The 17,910-nt window shown below is 41.6% G+C and overlaps 1 protein-coding gene across 2 annotated transcripts in view; it reads right to left on the bottom strand.

Annotated features, from left to right (window-relative positions):
• Positions 1-411: 411 nt before the first annotated feature.
• LOC147732847 (indolethylamine N-methyltransferase-like) overlaps positions 412-17,910 on the bottom strand; it is a 65,385-nt gene continuing 47,886 nt past the window's right edge. The window contains exons 3-4 of one of the 2 annotated variants that reach the window (XR_015308494.1): positions 1,386-2,314; positions 412-1,341 (exon numbers count right to left, since the gene is read on the bottom strand). Coding sequence is in view for 1 of the 2 variants with exons in the window: in XM_086957392.1 (XP_086813518.1) it covers positions 1,879-2,314 (436 nt within the window). In the remaining variant the exon portion in view is untranslated. Of the gene's footprint in view, positions 2,315-17,910 lie in introns of both variants that reach the window. The other variant, XM_086957392.1, reaches the window with a different exon arrangement.

Raw genomic sequence — 17,910 nt, 5'->3', positions numbered from 1 at the left:
ATGAATCGCAATACTTACAATACTGGTTTAGAAAAAGGCTATAATAGAAAAACGGTAAAAGTACGCAGTAGATTACATCCTCCTTTCAGACACCTTACTGATGTATACTAATCTTGCTCTGCCATTGGTTCATCTAGAGTAACTAGACTTCCACCAGTTCTTGGAGAATTACTACCCTGAAAGTCCGTCATAAAAATTAAAACATAGGTATGGTGTCCTAGAACAAGCTGCGACCCCCCCTGCTTGTTAGGGAAACCAGATATATTGAAAATGGTTATCCAAATAGGAGATACTTTTTCACTTACGTTTTATTGTATGGACATCTATTCACTAAAACGGAATTGTTTGAAAGTATTCTCTCTAGGCATTGTTATTATAAATTGTCAATTAATTCACATAAATCCCATTCCGTTGAATTCTTCTCATTTTATTCATCACTTACATTCAACAACATTTCTTATACATTTTCATTCAATAATCAATGGGCTTGATTGTGTAAATTGTTACTCAGTTGCCATATGCTAAGCTACAATCTTCACGTTTTTTGTGGTGATCCCGCTCTTGCAATTTGCCAAATTGCTATCTTAGGTTTCATGCAATTACTTCAAAACTTTTCACTTAAAATTTTTTCTTGGCACACATTTTCGGCCATGAAAATGAAATTTTGATAAGAATACTTCAATGATTTCATCAGAAAACTCACATTTATTTATGTGATGGATTTGTTTCATGAAGCTGTGCAGATAGTAAAAGTGCTATCAATTTACATCCCGCATTCCCTCACTTATTAGAGGTCTGGCAATTCCATAGATACACTTTGGGGACGCTTACGTTGTGGCAGGAAGGGCTCCAACTGTAAGTCAGAGCCCTCCTGCCCGGATTATAATCAATGATTCGGACTCCCTTCTGGCTGAGACACTTCTATTGGCTCAGTCGGAAGGGAATCCAAACCAGTCTACTGAATGGCTTACGACGGGCGCAGAGAGAACGTTCGCCAATTGGAAAGCCTACAGCAACCCCCTGGCCGCCTCTTTCCGGCCGAGGGATTACGATGGCAGTTTCCCACTGCCTTTTTGTGCTGGCCTTTCCAGCACAAATAGGCAGCAGGAAACAGCTTTGGGGGCCCAAGCAAGGCCCCCACGGGTGCAAAGCTGCTAAATGGTGGCGCCTGCACCTGGTGGTGGGCACCTTGAGGTGTCTGCCTCGGTGCAGGGATGACCTGCACCTTAGCATTTTGCTTTGAGAGCATGCATTACGTTCAGAATGCACACTCCAATGGCAAAGTAAAGCATTGCGACCGAACAGGGGGGGCGATTATGATTGCGGTGAATCCGCATCCTCCTGGCTGGCGGAAACCACTGCCGGCCCGGAGGATGCGGATTCACCGCTGCGGTGTTTGTAAAGGCCCCCTGTCAGACTACGATGGCTGGGGGGTCATCGGCGGCAGGGAGACCGTCCGCCGCTTTTCTGCCTATGGTACCCCCCTGCATTTGCTTGCACATAGCGGCAGGCACCGCGCGGTGCCTGCCACTTTGTGCATGCAAATGCACTGCATGCATTTTTAACATTGTGGCGGGTGCTGCTTTAATCAGCACCCGCCGCAATGTTAAAAATACAAGATGTGACCACCAGGGTGGCGGTCACATCCTAATTCGCACAGAGGGACCGCTGCTGCCCCTGTGGACGCTCTCGCCACCTCTGGGGTGGCGGACGGATGCAGGTCCGTCCGCCATCATAATGACCCCCAGGAATTGGTTGCATCCTAATTCCTGGAGGTCATTTGGTTTCAATTCCAGAACGATGCCAGACGGACTCTGCCTTGAAAGAGGAGAGACATGTAAAATAGACAAGGCACCACCCACATTCTAAATCAAGCCCCTAATATTCCACTGGTCTCCGTCCAAGAACAAAATAGCTGGCATAATAATCTGAAATATGGTCTGTGGAAAGATCAGTTTTCGGCTTCACCTCCATCTTCACTATTTCAAAACCAGCATCTATGAATGCCTTCTCTACCTCTTGTTGCCTTATATACAAGCATGGGAATCTGGACTGCCCTACATAGTAAAAGGAACCGTGTAGCCCACTGCCGATTACCAAGTAACCGCCTGGTTTTAAGATTGTCCTGAACGTTTTCAGCACCTCGCAGTAGCTTTTCACATCTTTGCATGCAGATTCTAGGCAGCGTATGCTCATCACACAATCTACTGGAGGAGGAGTGACTGGATCCAGAGGATTAGCCTTCAACACATCACATTTCTGAACTTGCTTGATTATTCTTCTCAACTTGTGTTCCTTCTCCATCCACTTTGTACTAAAAGAAAAATATTAAACATTAAAAACATCACAGGAATACAAAATCTAGACATTTCAAAGAGTACACCAATTCTTATTCTTTATGGCGTTGTTAAACCAGTAATCACCAGCAACATCGCCCTTCAAAATATCTTCACATTATTCTCAATAGCAATAATACTCCATTGTTGTCTTTTCTATCATGAGCCCCAGCAATTTTCTTAGACCAGCTTAATATGATACATATGGTATATATACCACCTAAATGGCCAAACAACGCATATTGGAACATACCAGAGCCATTACGAACAGAGACAAACAGTACCCTATAGCTAGGCATTTTGAAAGTCACCATTTCTCCAACGCCAAACTGCTAAGATACTATATTATTGAACAGGTATCCATATCCGGAAGAGGTGGCAATCGTGCTTTAAGACTCAGGCAACGTGAATCGAGACACATTATTGGTCTCTGCACACGTTTTCCAAACGGACACAATATTGATGAGGAATATAATGTACATTTACATTAGGAATGAAAATATTTTTTGTAAGGTACTGCATTATTGAACATTTTCCTCATTCTGATATTGGTGCTTATGTACTTTTCCCTACAGGTTGAAAGGTCAGGACTTATTCGCAGGCTTGTGATGCAAGTACCCGAGTCTTTTCAACTTGGCCTTCTCCAATCTCCGCTTCAAGTATGTTATATATTTGTTTGTATCACTGTACACTGCAACACTGATGGGTATCTGGAACAGGGGTTTTTTTCAAAGCTGATCCTTTGTAGGATGCTTTTTGCTGTATCGTGTTTGGTTTTATGACTGTGTTAGACCTTTGAACTGAAAACTACCCATGCCATACTAGCCAGGGAATAACCATTCACTCGACTTGCCAATGTATCACGTTGTTTTAAATACCCACTAACCAGGGGATAGTAACGAACATCACAATGTTGATGTTTTACAATGGGACCTTACACCTGTTTACCTAGGTCACCAAGGAAACCGCCTGCGTCTCCAGTGCCGATCACGTGTTAACAGCACTGGCATTCAATTGGATGCTCGAGCGTGTTTTTTGCTAACAGATTACACTCTGCTCATTTATATAGAGTCCCCGTTTATATATTTGACTTTACAAGAACACTCACGCACAGTGCCATTGTAATGAGAGTGGGACTCCGGCACAATGTTGATGTATTGTCACCATGGTTACTGATGTATGCCGATCACGTGTCAACATTCCGACAGTTGATTGGCTGGACGTGTTTGGCGCTTAAATACACGTACGAGTGGGTGCCTGACTATCTATAAAGTTATTTTCTTTACTTTGTGTGCAAATTTTGACATATAAAGTCCACCTGTTCAATGTGGAACATAATTATAATTTTTTGGGTTCACGTGGTCTAGACTCAAGAAACATGAATTGATTGCACTATTATTAATCATTTATGTTTACAAAGCCAGTTATTTGTAATGCGATTTATTACTACTGTGCACTAGGACTGTCGACCATCAATGTAAGACTAATATTGCTATTACAAGATGGCGCTCTCATAACGCTGTATATACAGATAGTCCTATGTCTATGTTCATGTAAGCACACGGTAAATACAGCAAACTTTTCTAGCATCATTGTGTGAACAAGCACTCACGGAGTGCGAAACGCGTCACGTAGGGCTTATGGCGTGAATAAACCCTACCTACTTGACAGACCTGCTTGTTGGTGTGGATTCTTTTGGTACCTGAGTAGCGCGCTTGGAACGCCGTTTTGCTTGAATATATATATATATATATATATATATTACCTACTGGCGGTCGCCAGTAGGTATATATAGTTAGGATTTTTTCTCTATGGGATTTTTGAAAATTCTATGTCTAATAACTTTGGCGTTTGTGGACGGAATCGGCTGAAATTTTCAGGAAAATGGCACATTTTGTTTCTGAGCAGCCCCTGACAATTTGGGGGGGTTTTGTCAAGGGGGGGCCGAGAAAAACAGGGGGGTCCCAAAACGCGTTTTTCCCATGTTAATTTCCATAGGGCGGTTGGCCTCACTTTTAGCTCGAACGGCTGAATGGATTTGCACGAAACTTGGCAAAATTGTAGGGACTGTTAGCCCGATGTGCCTTTGCTAGGTCTCAATATATGTGCTCCAGTGGATTTTGAGTAATTTAGGTTCAAAAAAAGATATATATCTGGGCGGAGCCTAACCACACATCTGATCTGATTGGCTGTCAGCACTTCATCCAATAAGTGTTGGCAGCCATCTTGGGACCAATATACATGATAGCACCTCATTAAAAAGCATTGTAGTTAATAGAGGGTTTTAGGACTTTAGTTACATTATAAATCATTTGTTGATGGTACCATACTCGTTTTAGGAATTGTGGTGGGTTCTAAGGTGATTTTACCATGTGAAAAAACCTTCTGCTGTGATATCATGAATATTGTTTGAAAGAAAACTAATATCTCATGATTTTCCCACAGTGGTTTGGAAGGGGATCTATAAGCTAAACTGAAAGCATATTTTCTGTAAATTCACATTATCTTTCTCAGTCATGTGAAAATGAAGTCTGACATTCTCAGTAAAACATGTACATCCAACAAGGACAGAGACTGTCAGTTGATTCCTTTGTGTTCTACTGCAGCCTCCTAAGAGTGTTCTAAAGAACAACTAGAGCGCTAACAGTCCTACTTATTACAAAGGTATGGCACACCTGAAGCCATCTTGATTGGAATAAAGTGGTAACTCTTAAAACATTTAATTTAAAAAGGAACAAAATGAGGGGGTATATTTTGCCATATGAATTATGATTAGTGCTGCAGAAAGAAAAATGAGGGCACATTTTGAGTGACTTCTCAAACCCTCTTCAATTTCATAAAAAAATTCTGACATACAGTCTCCCAAGATGGCCACCAGAGACAAAAGAGCCTAAATGTAGCCCAAATATCACCCAGATGTACCCCAAGTATAGCCCAATGACAGAATGTCCCAGAGTGTTCTAAAGAACAACTAGAGCGCTAACAGTCTTACTTATGACAAAAGTATGGCACACCAGAAGCCATCTTGATTGGAATTAAGTGGTAAGTCTGAAAACACTCAATTTAAAAAGGAACAACATGAGGGGGTTAATCGAAAATGAGAGCCCTGCGTCATGCATGTACCACCTTATGTGATGCAGGGATCTCATAAATAATCCCCTAAGATTTTTTGTCAAATAAAAATGTCAGCATTGAATGTAGCATTGTGTTTGATTTATAATTATATATATATTCACTGAAAAAACCATAGGTTATAGACCATATATAGTTAGGAATTAGCATTTACAAAACCTTGAAAATTCACTGAAAAAACCATAGGTTATAGACCATATATAGTTAGGAATTTGCATTTACAAAACCTTATTTTACTCACATAGTTAGGATTTTTTCTCTATGGGATTTTTGAAAATTCTATGTCTAATACCTTTGGCGTTTGTGGACGGAAACGGCTGAAATTTTCAGGAAAATGGCACATTTTGTTTCTGAGCAGACCCTGACAATTTGGGGGGGTTTCGTCAAGGGGGGGCCGAGAAAAAAGGGGGGTCCCAAAACGCGTTTTTCCCATGTTAATTTCCATAGGGCGGTTGGCCTCACTTTTAACTCGAACGGCTGAATGGATTTGCACGAAACTTGGCAAAATTGTAGGGACTGTTAGCCCGATGTGCCTTTGCTAGGTCTCAATATATGTGCTCCAGTGGATTTTGAGTAATTAAGGTTCAAAAAAAGATATATATCTGGGCGGAGCCTAACCACACATCTGATCTGATTGGCTGTCAGCACTTCATCCAAGAAGTGTTGGCAGCCATCTTGGGACCATTATACATGATAGCACCTCATTAAAAAGCATTGTAGTTAATAGAGGGTTTTAGGACTTTAGTTACATTATAAATCATTTGTTGATGGTACCATACTCGTTTTAGGAATTGTGGTGGGTTCTAAGGTGATTTTACCATGTGAAAAAACCTTCTGCTGTGATATCATGAATATTGTTTGAAAGAAAACTAATATCTCATGATTTTCCCACAGTGGTTTGGAAGGGGATCTATAAGCTAAATTGAAAGCATATTTTCTGTAAATTCACATTATCTTTCTCAGTCATGTGAAAATGAAGTCTGACATTCTCAGTAAAACATGTACATCCAACAAGGACAGAGACTGTCAGTTGATTCCTTTGTGTTCTACTGCAGCCTCCTAGAGTGTTCTAAAGAACAACTAGAGCGCTAACAGTCCTACTTATTACAAAGGTATGGCACACCTGAAGCCATCTTGATTGGAATAAAGTGGTAACTCTTAAAACATTTAATTTAAAAAGAAACAACATGAGGGGGTATATTTTGCCATAGAAAGTATGATTAGTGCTGCAGAATGAAAAATTAGGGCACATTTTGAGTGACTTCTCAAATCCTTTTCTATTTCATTAAAACATTCTGACATGCAGTCTCCCAAAATGGCCACCAGAGACAAAAGAGCCCAAATGTAGCCCAAATATCACCCAGATGTAGCCCAAGTATAGCCCAATGACAGAATGTCCCAGAGTGTTCTAAAGAACAACTAGAGCGCTAACAGTCCTACTTATTACAAAGGTATGGCACACCTGAAGCCATCTTGATTGGAATAAAGTGGTAACTCCTAAAACATTTAATTTAAAAAGAAACAAAATGAGGGGGTATATTATGCAATAGAAGGTATTATTAGTGCTGCAGAAAGAAAAATTAGGGCACATTTTGAGTGACTTTTCAAATCCTCTTCTATTTCATTAAAAAATTCTGACATGCAGTCTCCCAAAATGGCCACCAGAGACAAAAGAGCCCAAATGTAGCCCAAATATCACCCAGATGTAGCCCAAGTATAGCCCAATGACAGAATGTCCCAGAGTGTTCTAAAGAACAACTAGAGCGCTAACAGTCCTACTTATTACAAAGGTATGGCACACCTGAAGCCATCTTGATTGGAATAAAGTGGTAACTCTTAAAACATTTAATTTAAAAAGGAACAAAATGAGGGGGTATATTTTGCCATATGAATTATGATTAGTGCTGCAGAAAGAAAAATTAGGGCACATTTTGAGTGACTTCTCAAACCCTCTTCAATTTCATAAAAAAAATTCTGACATACAGTCTCCCAAGATGGCCACCAGAGACAAAAGAGCCTAAATGTAGCCCAAATATCACCCAGATGTACCCCAAGTATAGCCCAATGACAGAATGTCCCAGAGTGTTCTAAAGAACAACTAGAGCGCTAACAGTCTTACTTATGACAAAAGTATGGCACACCAGAAGCCATCTTGATTGGAATTAAGTGGTAAGTCTGAAAACACTCAATTTAAAAAGGAACAACATGAGGGGGTTAATTTTGCCATAGAAAGTATGATTAGTGCTTCAGAAAGAAAAATTAGGGATCAATTTGAGTGACTTCTCAAATCCTCTTCTATTTCATTAAAAAAATTCTGACATGCAGACTGAAACATGCACTTTGAATACCAGCAGCAGACGTCCCTGGTGAGCAGTAGCTTTACTACAGTGATCTAATGTGCAACTAGAGTGCTAACATTCAGAATTTATGGCAAATGTGTGACATATCTGAATGCCTTTTTGATGGAACCAAAGCAAACAAGCATTGAAAATGCAATAGATCTCGCCCTCGTTTAAGTTAAAGCCATTCTGTTTGTAATGAGGTGGCTTTTTAGCTTTGCTTTTATTAGTGTTTTTTCAACTTTCATGTAAATAACATGCATCTGTATGCATATAAGTATATGTATGCATGCATTTATGTTTGTATTTATATAGATATACAGATGATATATGTTTATATATGTATGTATATATATATATTCACTGAAAAAACCATAGGCTATAGACCATATATAGTTAGGAATTAGCATTTACAAAACCTTGAAAATTCACTGAAAAAACCATAGTTTATAGACCATATATAGTTAGGAATTAGCATTTACAAAACCTTGAAAATTCACTGAAAAAACCATAGGTTATAGACCATATATAGTTAGGAATTCGCATTTACAAAACCTTATTTTACTCACACAAAACCATTGAAATTCCATATATAGTTAGTTGCACTAACTATATATCGCGCACCCGCAATCCACTGCTGATGATGTCACATATTACATCATTCATGACATGGTCAGTGACATCACTGATGACATCACTGATGACATCTCAAATGACATCACTGATGACATCACTGATGACAACATCCAGTGACTGTATGTTTCTGTAAAGTTAAAATATGTCTTACATATTGAAGAATGAGTGGATGTATAAGTGTCTGGATGAAGGATTTAGTAGGTGCATGACTGACTGTATGAGTGAGTGATTAAATGTGTCTCACTGAGTGCATGGGTTAGTGACTAAACTGTCTTAATTTGTGCATCATTATGTCTGTTGTTCTGTAAACTGTTGCATGTGTTGATAAGTAGCTATATGAGTAACTATATGGGTTATTGATTGGTTGCCCAAGTATTTGTATGGGAGACTGAGTGTGTGTGTGGTTGGCTGGGAGGTGTATGACTCTGTGCATAGATGTGTGAGCAGTTGATTCACTAGATGTATGGTTTCAAAAGTGCATGTGGAAACAGCTGTATGGGCGGTTGACTGTGTGCATGAGTGTATTGGTGAGTGAATGGATATCTCAGTGCTACATGTCAAAGTAAGTACATATGTAAAACACAGTACATGTGAGAGTTGACATATATAAATAACTGTGCATAAGAGCCAGTGAATGTGTGAGTGGCTGTATGGATCATTGTGAACTTGTATCAGGGATTGTATAAGAGAGTAAATATGTGTTAGTATATGTTTGAATAAGTAAAGTTTGTATAACTGTATAGTTGAGGAAATGGAGGTGTGATTGATTCTTTGCATGACTGACTAGGTGTGTGAGTAACTCCATGGATGAGTGACAGTCTGTGAGTGTCTGTTTACACTGATTGTATCTAAGGTTATATTAGAGTCTGAAGAGGTTCATCGTATTATCACATGAATGATATCATCACTGATGTGATCAGTAATGTCAAATGAGATGTCATCAGTGATGTCATTTGAGATGTCATCAGTGATGTCATCAGTGATGTCACTGACCATGTCATGAATGATGTAATATGTGACATCATCAGCAGTGGATTGCGGTTGCGCGATATATAGTTAGTGCAACTAACTATATAAGGAATTTCAATGGTTTTGTGTGAGTAAAATAAGGTTTTGTAAATGCGAATTCCTAACTATATATGGTCTATAACCTATGTTTTTTTCAGTGAATTTTCAAGGTTTTGTAAATGCTAATTCCTAACTATATATGGTCTATAACCTATGGTTTTTTCAGTGAATATATATATAATTAAAAATCAAACACAATGCTACATTCAGTGCTGACATTTTTATTTGACAAAAAATCTTAGGGGATTATTTATGAGATCCCTGCATCACATAAGGTGGTACATCCATGACGCAGGGCTCTCATTTCGATTTATGAAGCCAACAAAGTCTTTGAGCTTCCATTGAAAGCGTGAGTTTGAGTGGAATCATAAATCATTGTGGTGGGTTTTCCCAAACAACACCCATGGATTTTGACACTGCTCCAGATTTACAAAGTGACGTAAACCTGGGGAAGGGCCAAATCCATATGCCTCGTGAGGTGAGGAGTAACGAAGAGCAATATGTTTATTTCTCCTTGTTTTTTCTTCTCCCTATGTGTGCTTTATTCTGCATCACACAAAGAAAGAGGAAGACATCTCTTAGGATTATCTTTTGTGCAGGAAGATGCCCCTTCCTGCACAAAACACTTCCGCATGCAACGAAGGGCATCCTTGTACCCATGGGCATCATTTATAGGTCGCCACACGTGGTAGTTGCGGACCCAAGTTTGCCCCTTGCTACCCCTAGCACTGCTTTTGCAACCCCTGGCTTTAGAGGTGGCAACATCAGAGGCATATATACAAGGACTTATCACCACTGGAACATCACTTTTTAGAACGTTCTGGTGGCATTAAGTGCAACTCATTATTTACAAGGTGGCTTTAAGCCACATAACATGGCTTAACGCCACCTTGTAAATATAGCCCACTCTCTCATTACTCTCAGTGTGAAAGGGGCTGGCAATGGTTGTTGCGGAGGTCATTGCACCGCAACACCCATTGATTTTGACGCTGTCCCCTATTTACAAGGGTGGCGTGAATTTGGGGCAGCACCGCAATTAAGACCAAAAAACACCTGGCCTTAGCATTTGCTGTGTCCATGTGTGCTGCATTGTGCAGCAGAGAGACATAGCAAATTGCCATGAATGCTTGTTTATGTGCAGGAAGGTGAGCCTTTAAATGTATATATTCAAATATCAAGTTGAAGAAATATTGTAGTTTTTATTATCCTGACACAGAAATATCATGTGCAAAAATATCGTTGACAAAAATATTGATTTCTTAAGGGAAGAAATATTGTTTTTTAAGTATCTTTATGTGTTTAAATAACATTTTAGATGTATATGTTTTATACTGTTCATGTAATAGTTGTTAATGTTTTTAAATATAGTTTGTAATTTAATAGTTTATAATTTTAAGTTACTTATATGTTTAATTTAATTGTAAAATAGTAATTAATGGTACCATAGCGGATTGTGAGATTTGAAAAGGTACAGGGTGAGAAGTAAATTAATTAGAATCAATTTATATATTTTTATTGATATTAATTATCTATTTGACTATTAAGTACATAAATTGTAGAAATAATCTTTTCTAAGTTATATTTTTGGTGCTTAATTGTAAAATAATATTGCCAATTGTGTAATTATTAAACAAATTCAATTTGAATTTTAAGTGCAGTTTGTTGTTTTGTAGGGGTATAGAGTGGGACGGTACTTAAGTAATAATTGATTAAGTATTGAGAAATTATTAATTCATTGTTAATTATTTATGTATATTGTGTAATTAGTATAATTGCTTAATTTATATCTGTTAGGTTTTATGGGTTTAAGATGGAAAGTTAATTAAATAATAATTGACTATGTTTAAATTGTTTGTTATTAGTTACTTAATTGTAATTAATTATTTAAATTGTGCAAATATTGTATTTTTTAAATTTAGATATGTTACGTGTGCATTTGTAGGTATGTGGGACTATAATGTGGTAAGTTAACGAAATAATTATCAAATACACATTTTTCCTTACATTAATTATTTAAAAAATGCATAATTATTGTAATTATATTTTAATGTATATATTTAATATTAAGTTAATAGTTGTATAATTTTATGAAATTCATACTTGTATTAAATAAAATATGTGTTTGAGGGGAAGTACTTTTCCTAGTACTTTCCCTGCACACACTGGAGTGAGAATATTAGATGGTATTCATTCTGAGTCCAATGCTTTCCCTACTGTTACATAGACTAGAATGGAAATAGTACATTTTACCCGCCCTGTTTCCAATGCTTTCCTTATTGTTGCACAGACTGGAGTGGGAATAGTAAATTCTACCCCTCCAGAGTCCAACGCTTTCCCTACTGTTGCACAGACTGGAGTGGGTATAGTAAACTTTACACCTCCTGAGGGTAACGCTTTGACTTCTGTTTCAGAGACAGCAGTGGGCACAGTACATTTTACCAGAGTCCTAGTTATCTAGCGCGGAGAGCAAAAAATGGAGAAAGAAAGAATTCTTTCTTTCTTAATAAACCCCTCACTCACCGACCTGGTCCGTGACATGCTTCATCATCGGGGTCCACCTGAGCACCCAGTGCCACTCAGGGGTGCTAAGACGCCTACAACTGCAGCGGAGCTGGATTTTCTTGTGAGTTGTGAAAGAGTGAAATTAAAAAGTGTACTACATGTACTCCCTATAGACTTTATTCTGGAGTCTGTGTGACTCTATTAAAAATAAGTGGGATACTTATATTAGTGTGGTGTGACCAGAGAGTATCAAACTTGAAGTGAGAATATGGTCAAGATGTTTCAACCTTATGTAATTTTTAGGTTTCCTTCAGGACCAAATGAGGTGAGCCGGGAGGTTTGTGCACGTTAAGGCGCACTCGTCCCTGACTCACCTGTGTGCCAGACCGCGTACTTACGGTTTAGCTTGCTTACAGCCTTCCGTGTAATGAAAGAATCTGATACAATTAAACAGAGCATAATAATGGCACAAGGAATTGCTTTTCGTGTGTAATTTTCTCCAAACAGACAGGTTTTTGTCTCCGTGAGATTCAGTTTGTAGGGTGCGGTGCATGCAAGAACCATTCAAATGTGCATGCTATAGTGAAGTAGTGTGGCTCACTGGTTAGAGGCGGCAGACCCGAGAGCAGAGGACAGCCCGGGACCAGGGTTCGAATCCCGGCGCGGCAGGTTTCTGGACCAGGGTCAGCTGACTCGATAATTCTCTCGCCTCGGTGCCCACTCTGATCAGCGATCAGACTCGGCAACTCTGGGCATTAGCTTGCCTCATCTTCACTAACGGCCCCACCAGACCGCCGGGGATGCCTGGTCTCACCCTGGAGATACCCATTAAGGGACCATCTCTCAGGGAAGCCAGGAAGGGTTTCGCAGCGGTCGAAGCGCCTTGGGACCCTCCGGGTAAGTAGTGCGCTATATAAATGCCTATACATACACATACATACCATTTATTGGAGGTGCACAAATAATCAGACCCAGCTGGGTATCTGTACGTAAGGTACATACCGACTCTACAGTCATCATCATTTTGGTGGGTGTCAAGCGCTCTTCATAAATATATTACGGGCGTTATGTGACTAAATCCAGTCAACATGTGTATAGTGTCCTAGGATCAAAAATGATGTGGACATTTATCCACATTGTCAAGCGGACAAGGGTGAGATGGCCAAGATATCTTTCACTAGTGGTCTAAGTATTAAAAAAATGTTCAAACGACGTAGCAGAGAGTGCGCTCAACAAACGGACTTACTAAAAATGACTGGTAGTTGAACCCCATGGACATGTGGGGGGGACGCCTTTGAGCGTTTTGTGGGCATAAACAAATGGAAAATAGCAGACATGAGCATTTAGGGTGGCGGGACGTCATAGTTAGAGGCGCCCGTCCCAGCATGTCACGGCTACATAGAGAGTATAGCCCACCCACCCTCGTCGTGAGTAACTAACTTGTCAAAAGGCGTTGGCCTGCTGGAAACCTATCCTTACCACACGGAGTCCCGAGGATAATGCGGGATACACTTCTGTGTATTTTATACAAGAGCCATGTGGTTGGATGATCGCTAGCCTATCAGAGCGCGTGTCACCCGGTCAGGTGACCGCAGCTCTAGTCACGTGGTGCAGTGTGCGTCTGGGACGGGTTAAGGGATCGCTTTTGTAAGAGGTTCTCTCCATGTCAACAAGGGGATCTGGGAAAAGTGTTCTAAATGTTAGGAATCGAACTTTATTATTCCCACGGGCAATTTACAATGGGGGCAACAACGTCAAAAAATCGTGTTATACATATATATCAATTGAAATTGCTGCAAGCTGATGAGAAGGTAGCAAATATAGATGAAGGATTTATGCACATTAATTAATTGTTTTGAATGCATATACTCGGTGCAGCTACAAAAGTAAAACACTGAAAAGATGGATTATCTTTATCTCACAGTGTTCCAGGGTATATTATCATTCAGACCAGATACATTTGTGGAGAGTCTATATATCCATTGTTGTTCCTTTTCAAACAAGCGTTGTGTGGTGTTCCCCCCTGGTTGTACTAGTTCAATTATTGTCCACCTTATGTCATTAGTGGTGTGGTTCATCGTCAGGAAGTGTTCCGTTAGTTTAGTGGTTACTTTTTTGCACCTGATTGTGCTTCTGTGTTCACAGATGCGCTGCTTGACCTTTCTCACAGCCATGCCCACGTATTGTAGCCCACACAGGCATGTTATTAGGTATACCACGTTGTGGCTATTGAAATTTCATGTGGGTCCTCTGCTTCCAAATTTGACCTCTTTCCAGTCGTAGGGTTTTTGTTGCAGTGGTCAAGTGGCATACACTGCAATTGCCACACGGGTAGTGCCCAGTGACTTTCGGCAGACGACAGGCGCTGAGTACTGTAGTTGGTTCTTCTATAATATTCTGTTTGGGGTGTGTATGTACAAGTGTGACACACCTCATTTGGTCCTGAAGAAAACCTAAAAATTACATAAGGTTGAAACATGTTGACCATATTCTCACTTCAAATTTGATACTCTCTGGTCACCCCACGCCAATAGAAGTATCCCACTTGTTTTTAATAGTGTCACACTGACTCCAGAATAAAGTCTATAGGGAGTACATGTAGTACACTTTTTAATTTCACTCTTTCACAATTCACAAGAAAATCCAGCTCCACTGCAGTTGCAGGTGTCGAAGCACACCTGAGTGGCACTCGGTCGCTCAGGTGGACCCCGATGATGAAGCATGTCACCTACCAGGTCGGTGAGAGAGGGGTTTATTGAGAAAGAGAGAATTCTTTCTTTCTCCATTTTTTGCTCTCCACACTAGATCACTAGGACTCTGGTTCCTGGGGATACTCCTTTCTATTGTTTTGTTAAATTGAATTCTAGGAGACTAAGGAGTAAAAAAATTCATTAGAATACCCTCACTCTCACTTTGTGGATTACATATAGTACATTTTACCCCACCTGGGTACTAAGTTTTCCTACTGTTGCCAAGACTGGAGTGGGAATATAAAATGTTATCCCTCCGGAGTCTAACACTTTCCATACTGTTGCATAGACTGGAGTGGAAATATTATATTTTACCCCTCCTGAGTCCAACGCTTTATCTACTGTTGCACAGACTGCAGTGGGAATAGTACATTTTACCCCTCCTTGGTCCAAAGTTATTCCTACTGTTGCACAGACTGGAGTAGTAACCTAACATGTATCCCCTCCTGAGTCCAGCACTTTCTATACTGTTGCAAAGACTGGAGTGGGAATATAAAATGTTGCCCCTGCTGAGTCCAATGCTGTCCCTACTGTTGCATAGACTGGAGTGGGAAAATTGTATTTTACCCCTCCTGAGTCCAACGCTTTCCCTACTGTTGCACAAACTGGACTGAAAATAGTATATGTTTTAATCCTAGAATATTATAGTTTCATTCATATTGATTGAAACAGTGGGGGCATGGCTTAGCCGGCTGCAAGATAGCCGCACCTTTAGTGGGCTCTGCCGGCCAAGCTGATAATCCGCCAGGATCCTGCAGACATCGGTGGAGCTACCACCTTGCTTCAAGCCATCCTGACTCTCCTCACTTGGGGGCATCAATTGATCCCCCTCTGGGCCCCCGCATCCACTGCTGTACCAACTTTTCACCACTTGGGCTGAGCACAGCTGCTGGGCGTAGCTGCAGGTGCGAGGCTGGATCCCGTGCCACGTTGCTATGATGCCGCCGCCTCTTCCCATCGCCTTGGCTGTCCCAGGGGGGTCTTGACTGCCCCATAAGAGCCTGCCTGCCACCTTACCTCTCCTGATCCAGGTGAGTTGCACTTCCGTGGGGGCTTCTGCAGCGGGGTAGGGGTGCACGCACTGTACCGCCGGGCCTGGTCCTACTCGTCATGTTGGTGGTGCCCACCATCTCCAGTTGCCCCCTGTTGGCCCAGGATGTGGGCAGCATGCCCCATGCATCCCACCGCCTCTACCCCTGGTAGTTCGGGCTGGACTGTTCCCATAAGGCACAGGGTCAAGGCTGATTTGCATATAGCTATTGTCGGACCTAGGGTGGTGTGAAGTGCAAAAAAACGATGGATTTAGGCCCAAGATCTTTGTACTGGGGTGATTGTAAGACATTGTTCTGCATTCTGTCCATCATCTGTGTTTTTTGCAATTTTCACCCCAAGTGGGCTGGGTATGCTCAGACGTGAGTCCCAGGCTCTCCACATCACTGGAGTCAAGCTATGAAGGCTGAAGAAGGCTGATAGCCAGAAACCGGTCCTTGGATGCTTGATTCCGGTCTAGGAAAGACATGGCTTGGTGGTTCGGGCTGGACTGTTCCCATGAGGCACAGGGTCAAGGCTGATTTGCATATAGCCATTGTCTGACCTAGGGTGGTGTGGTTTGCAAAAAAACGATGGATTTAGGCCCAGATCTTTGTACTGGGGTGAATGTAAGACATTGTTCTGCATTCTGTCAATCAACTGTGTTTTTTGCAATTTTCACCCCGAGTGGGCTGGGTATGCTCAGACGTGAGTCCCAGGCTCTCCACATCACTGGAGTCAAGCTATCCAGACTGAAGAAGGCTGATAGCCAGAAACCGGTACTTGGATGCTTGATTCCGGTCTAGGAAAGACATGGCTTGGTAGTTCAGGCTGGACTGTTCCCATGAGGCATAGGGTCAAGGCTGATTTGCATATAGCCATTGTCTGACCTAGGGTGGTGTGGAGTGCAAAAAAACTATGGATTTAGGCCCCGATCTTTGTACTGGGGTGAATTTAAGACATTGTTCTGCATTCTGTCCATCAACTGTGTTTTTTGCAATTTTCACCCCGAGTGGGCTGGGTATGCTCAGACGTGAGTCCCAGGCTCTCCACATCACTGGAGTCAAGCTATCCAGGCTGGAGAAGGCTGATAGCCAGAAACCGGTCCTTGGATGCTTGATTCCGGTCTAGGAAAGACATGGCTTGGTAGTTCGGGCTGGATTGTTCCCATGAGGCACAGGGTCAAGGCTGATTTGCATATAGCCATTGTCTGACCTAGGGTGGTGTGGAGTGCAAAAAAACAATGGATTTAGGCCCAGATCTTTGTACTGGGGTGAATGTAAGACATTGTTCTGCATTCTGTCCATGGCAAGTTGTAAGTTGGGGAATTAATTCCCCTTCAATACAGAGGGACCTTGAGGGCCAACTAGCCCACAATGGACCTCCAGTATGCGTCAGGGAGCTGCATTGCAGAGAGGTGTTCATAGGCCAAGCCCCTTTTTAACCTCTCTGCAACACAGCTCTGTGGCACCTACTGGAGGTACCTAGTGGGCTAGTTGGACCCCAGGGACCCTCAGGATTCAAGGGGACCTAATCTCCCAACTTAAAAAGGCCACAGGGCGTGCTTACACAGTGGTGAAGGGAGGGGACCGGGCCTGAGGTGACGTGTGCAAACACACCCTGTGGGACGTTTTAAGTTGGGGAAATAATTCCCCTTCAATCCTGAGGGCCCTTGCGAGCTAACTCGCCCACCAGGTGCTTCCAGTAAGTGCCACAGCGCTGGGTTGCAGAGAGGTGGTCTAGGCCGTGCCCCTTTTTACACCTCTTTGTAACGCAGCTCTGTGGTGCTTACTGGAGGTACCTAGTGGGCTAGTTGGACCCTAGGGACCCTCAGGATTCAAGGGGACTTATGCTCCCAACTTAAAACAGCCACAGGGCGTGTTTACACAGTGGGGGAGGGAGGTGACATGGCTTGAGGTGATGTGTGCAAAAATGCACAGTGGCGCTTTTTAAGTTGGGGAAATAATTCCCCTTCAATCTTGAGGGCCCTTGGGAGCTAACTAGCCCACCAGGTGCTTCCACTAAGCACCACTGCTCTGCGTTGCAGAGAGGTTTCCAGGCCTAGCTCCTTTTTACACCTCTTTGCAACACAGCTCTGTGGCGCTTACTGGAGGTACC

The sequence above is a fragment of the Lissotriton vulgaris genome, chromosome 2_1 (genome assembly GCF_964263255.1).
Source record: "Lissotriton vulgaris chromosome 2_1, aLisVul1.2, whole genome shotgun sequence".
Lineage (NCBI taxonomy): Eukaryota > Metazoa > Chordata > Amphibia > Caudata > Salamandridae > Lissotriton > Lissotriton vulgaris.
The sequence above is the reverse complement of the archived record's forward strand: the minus strand, read 5'-3'. Positions and strand labels throughout refer to the sequence as shown.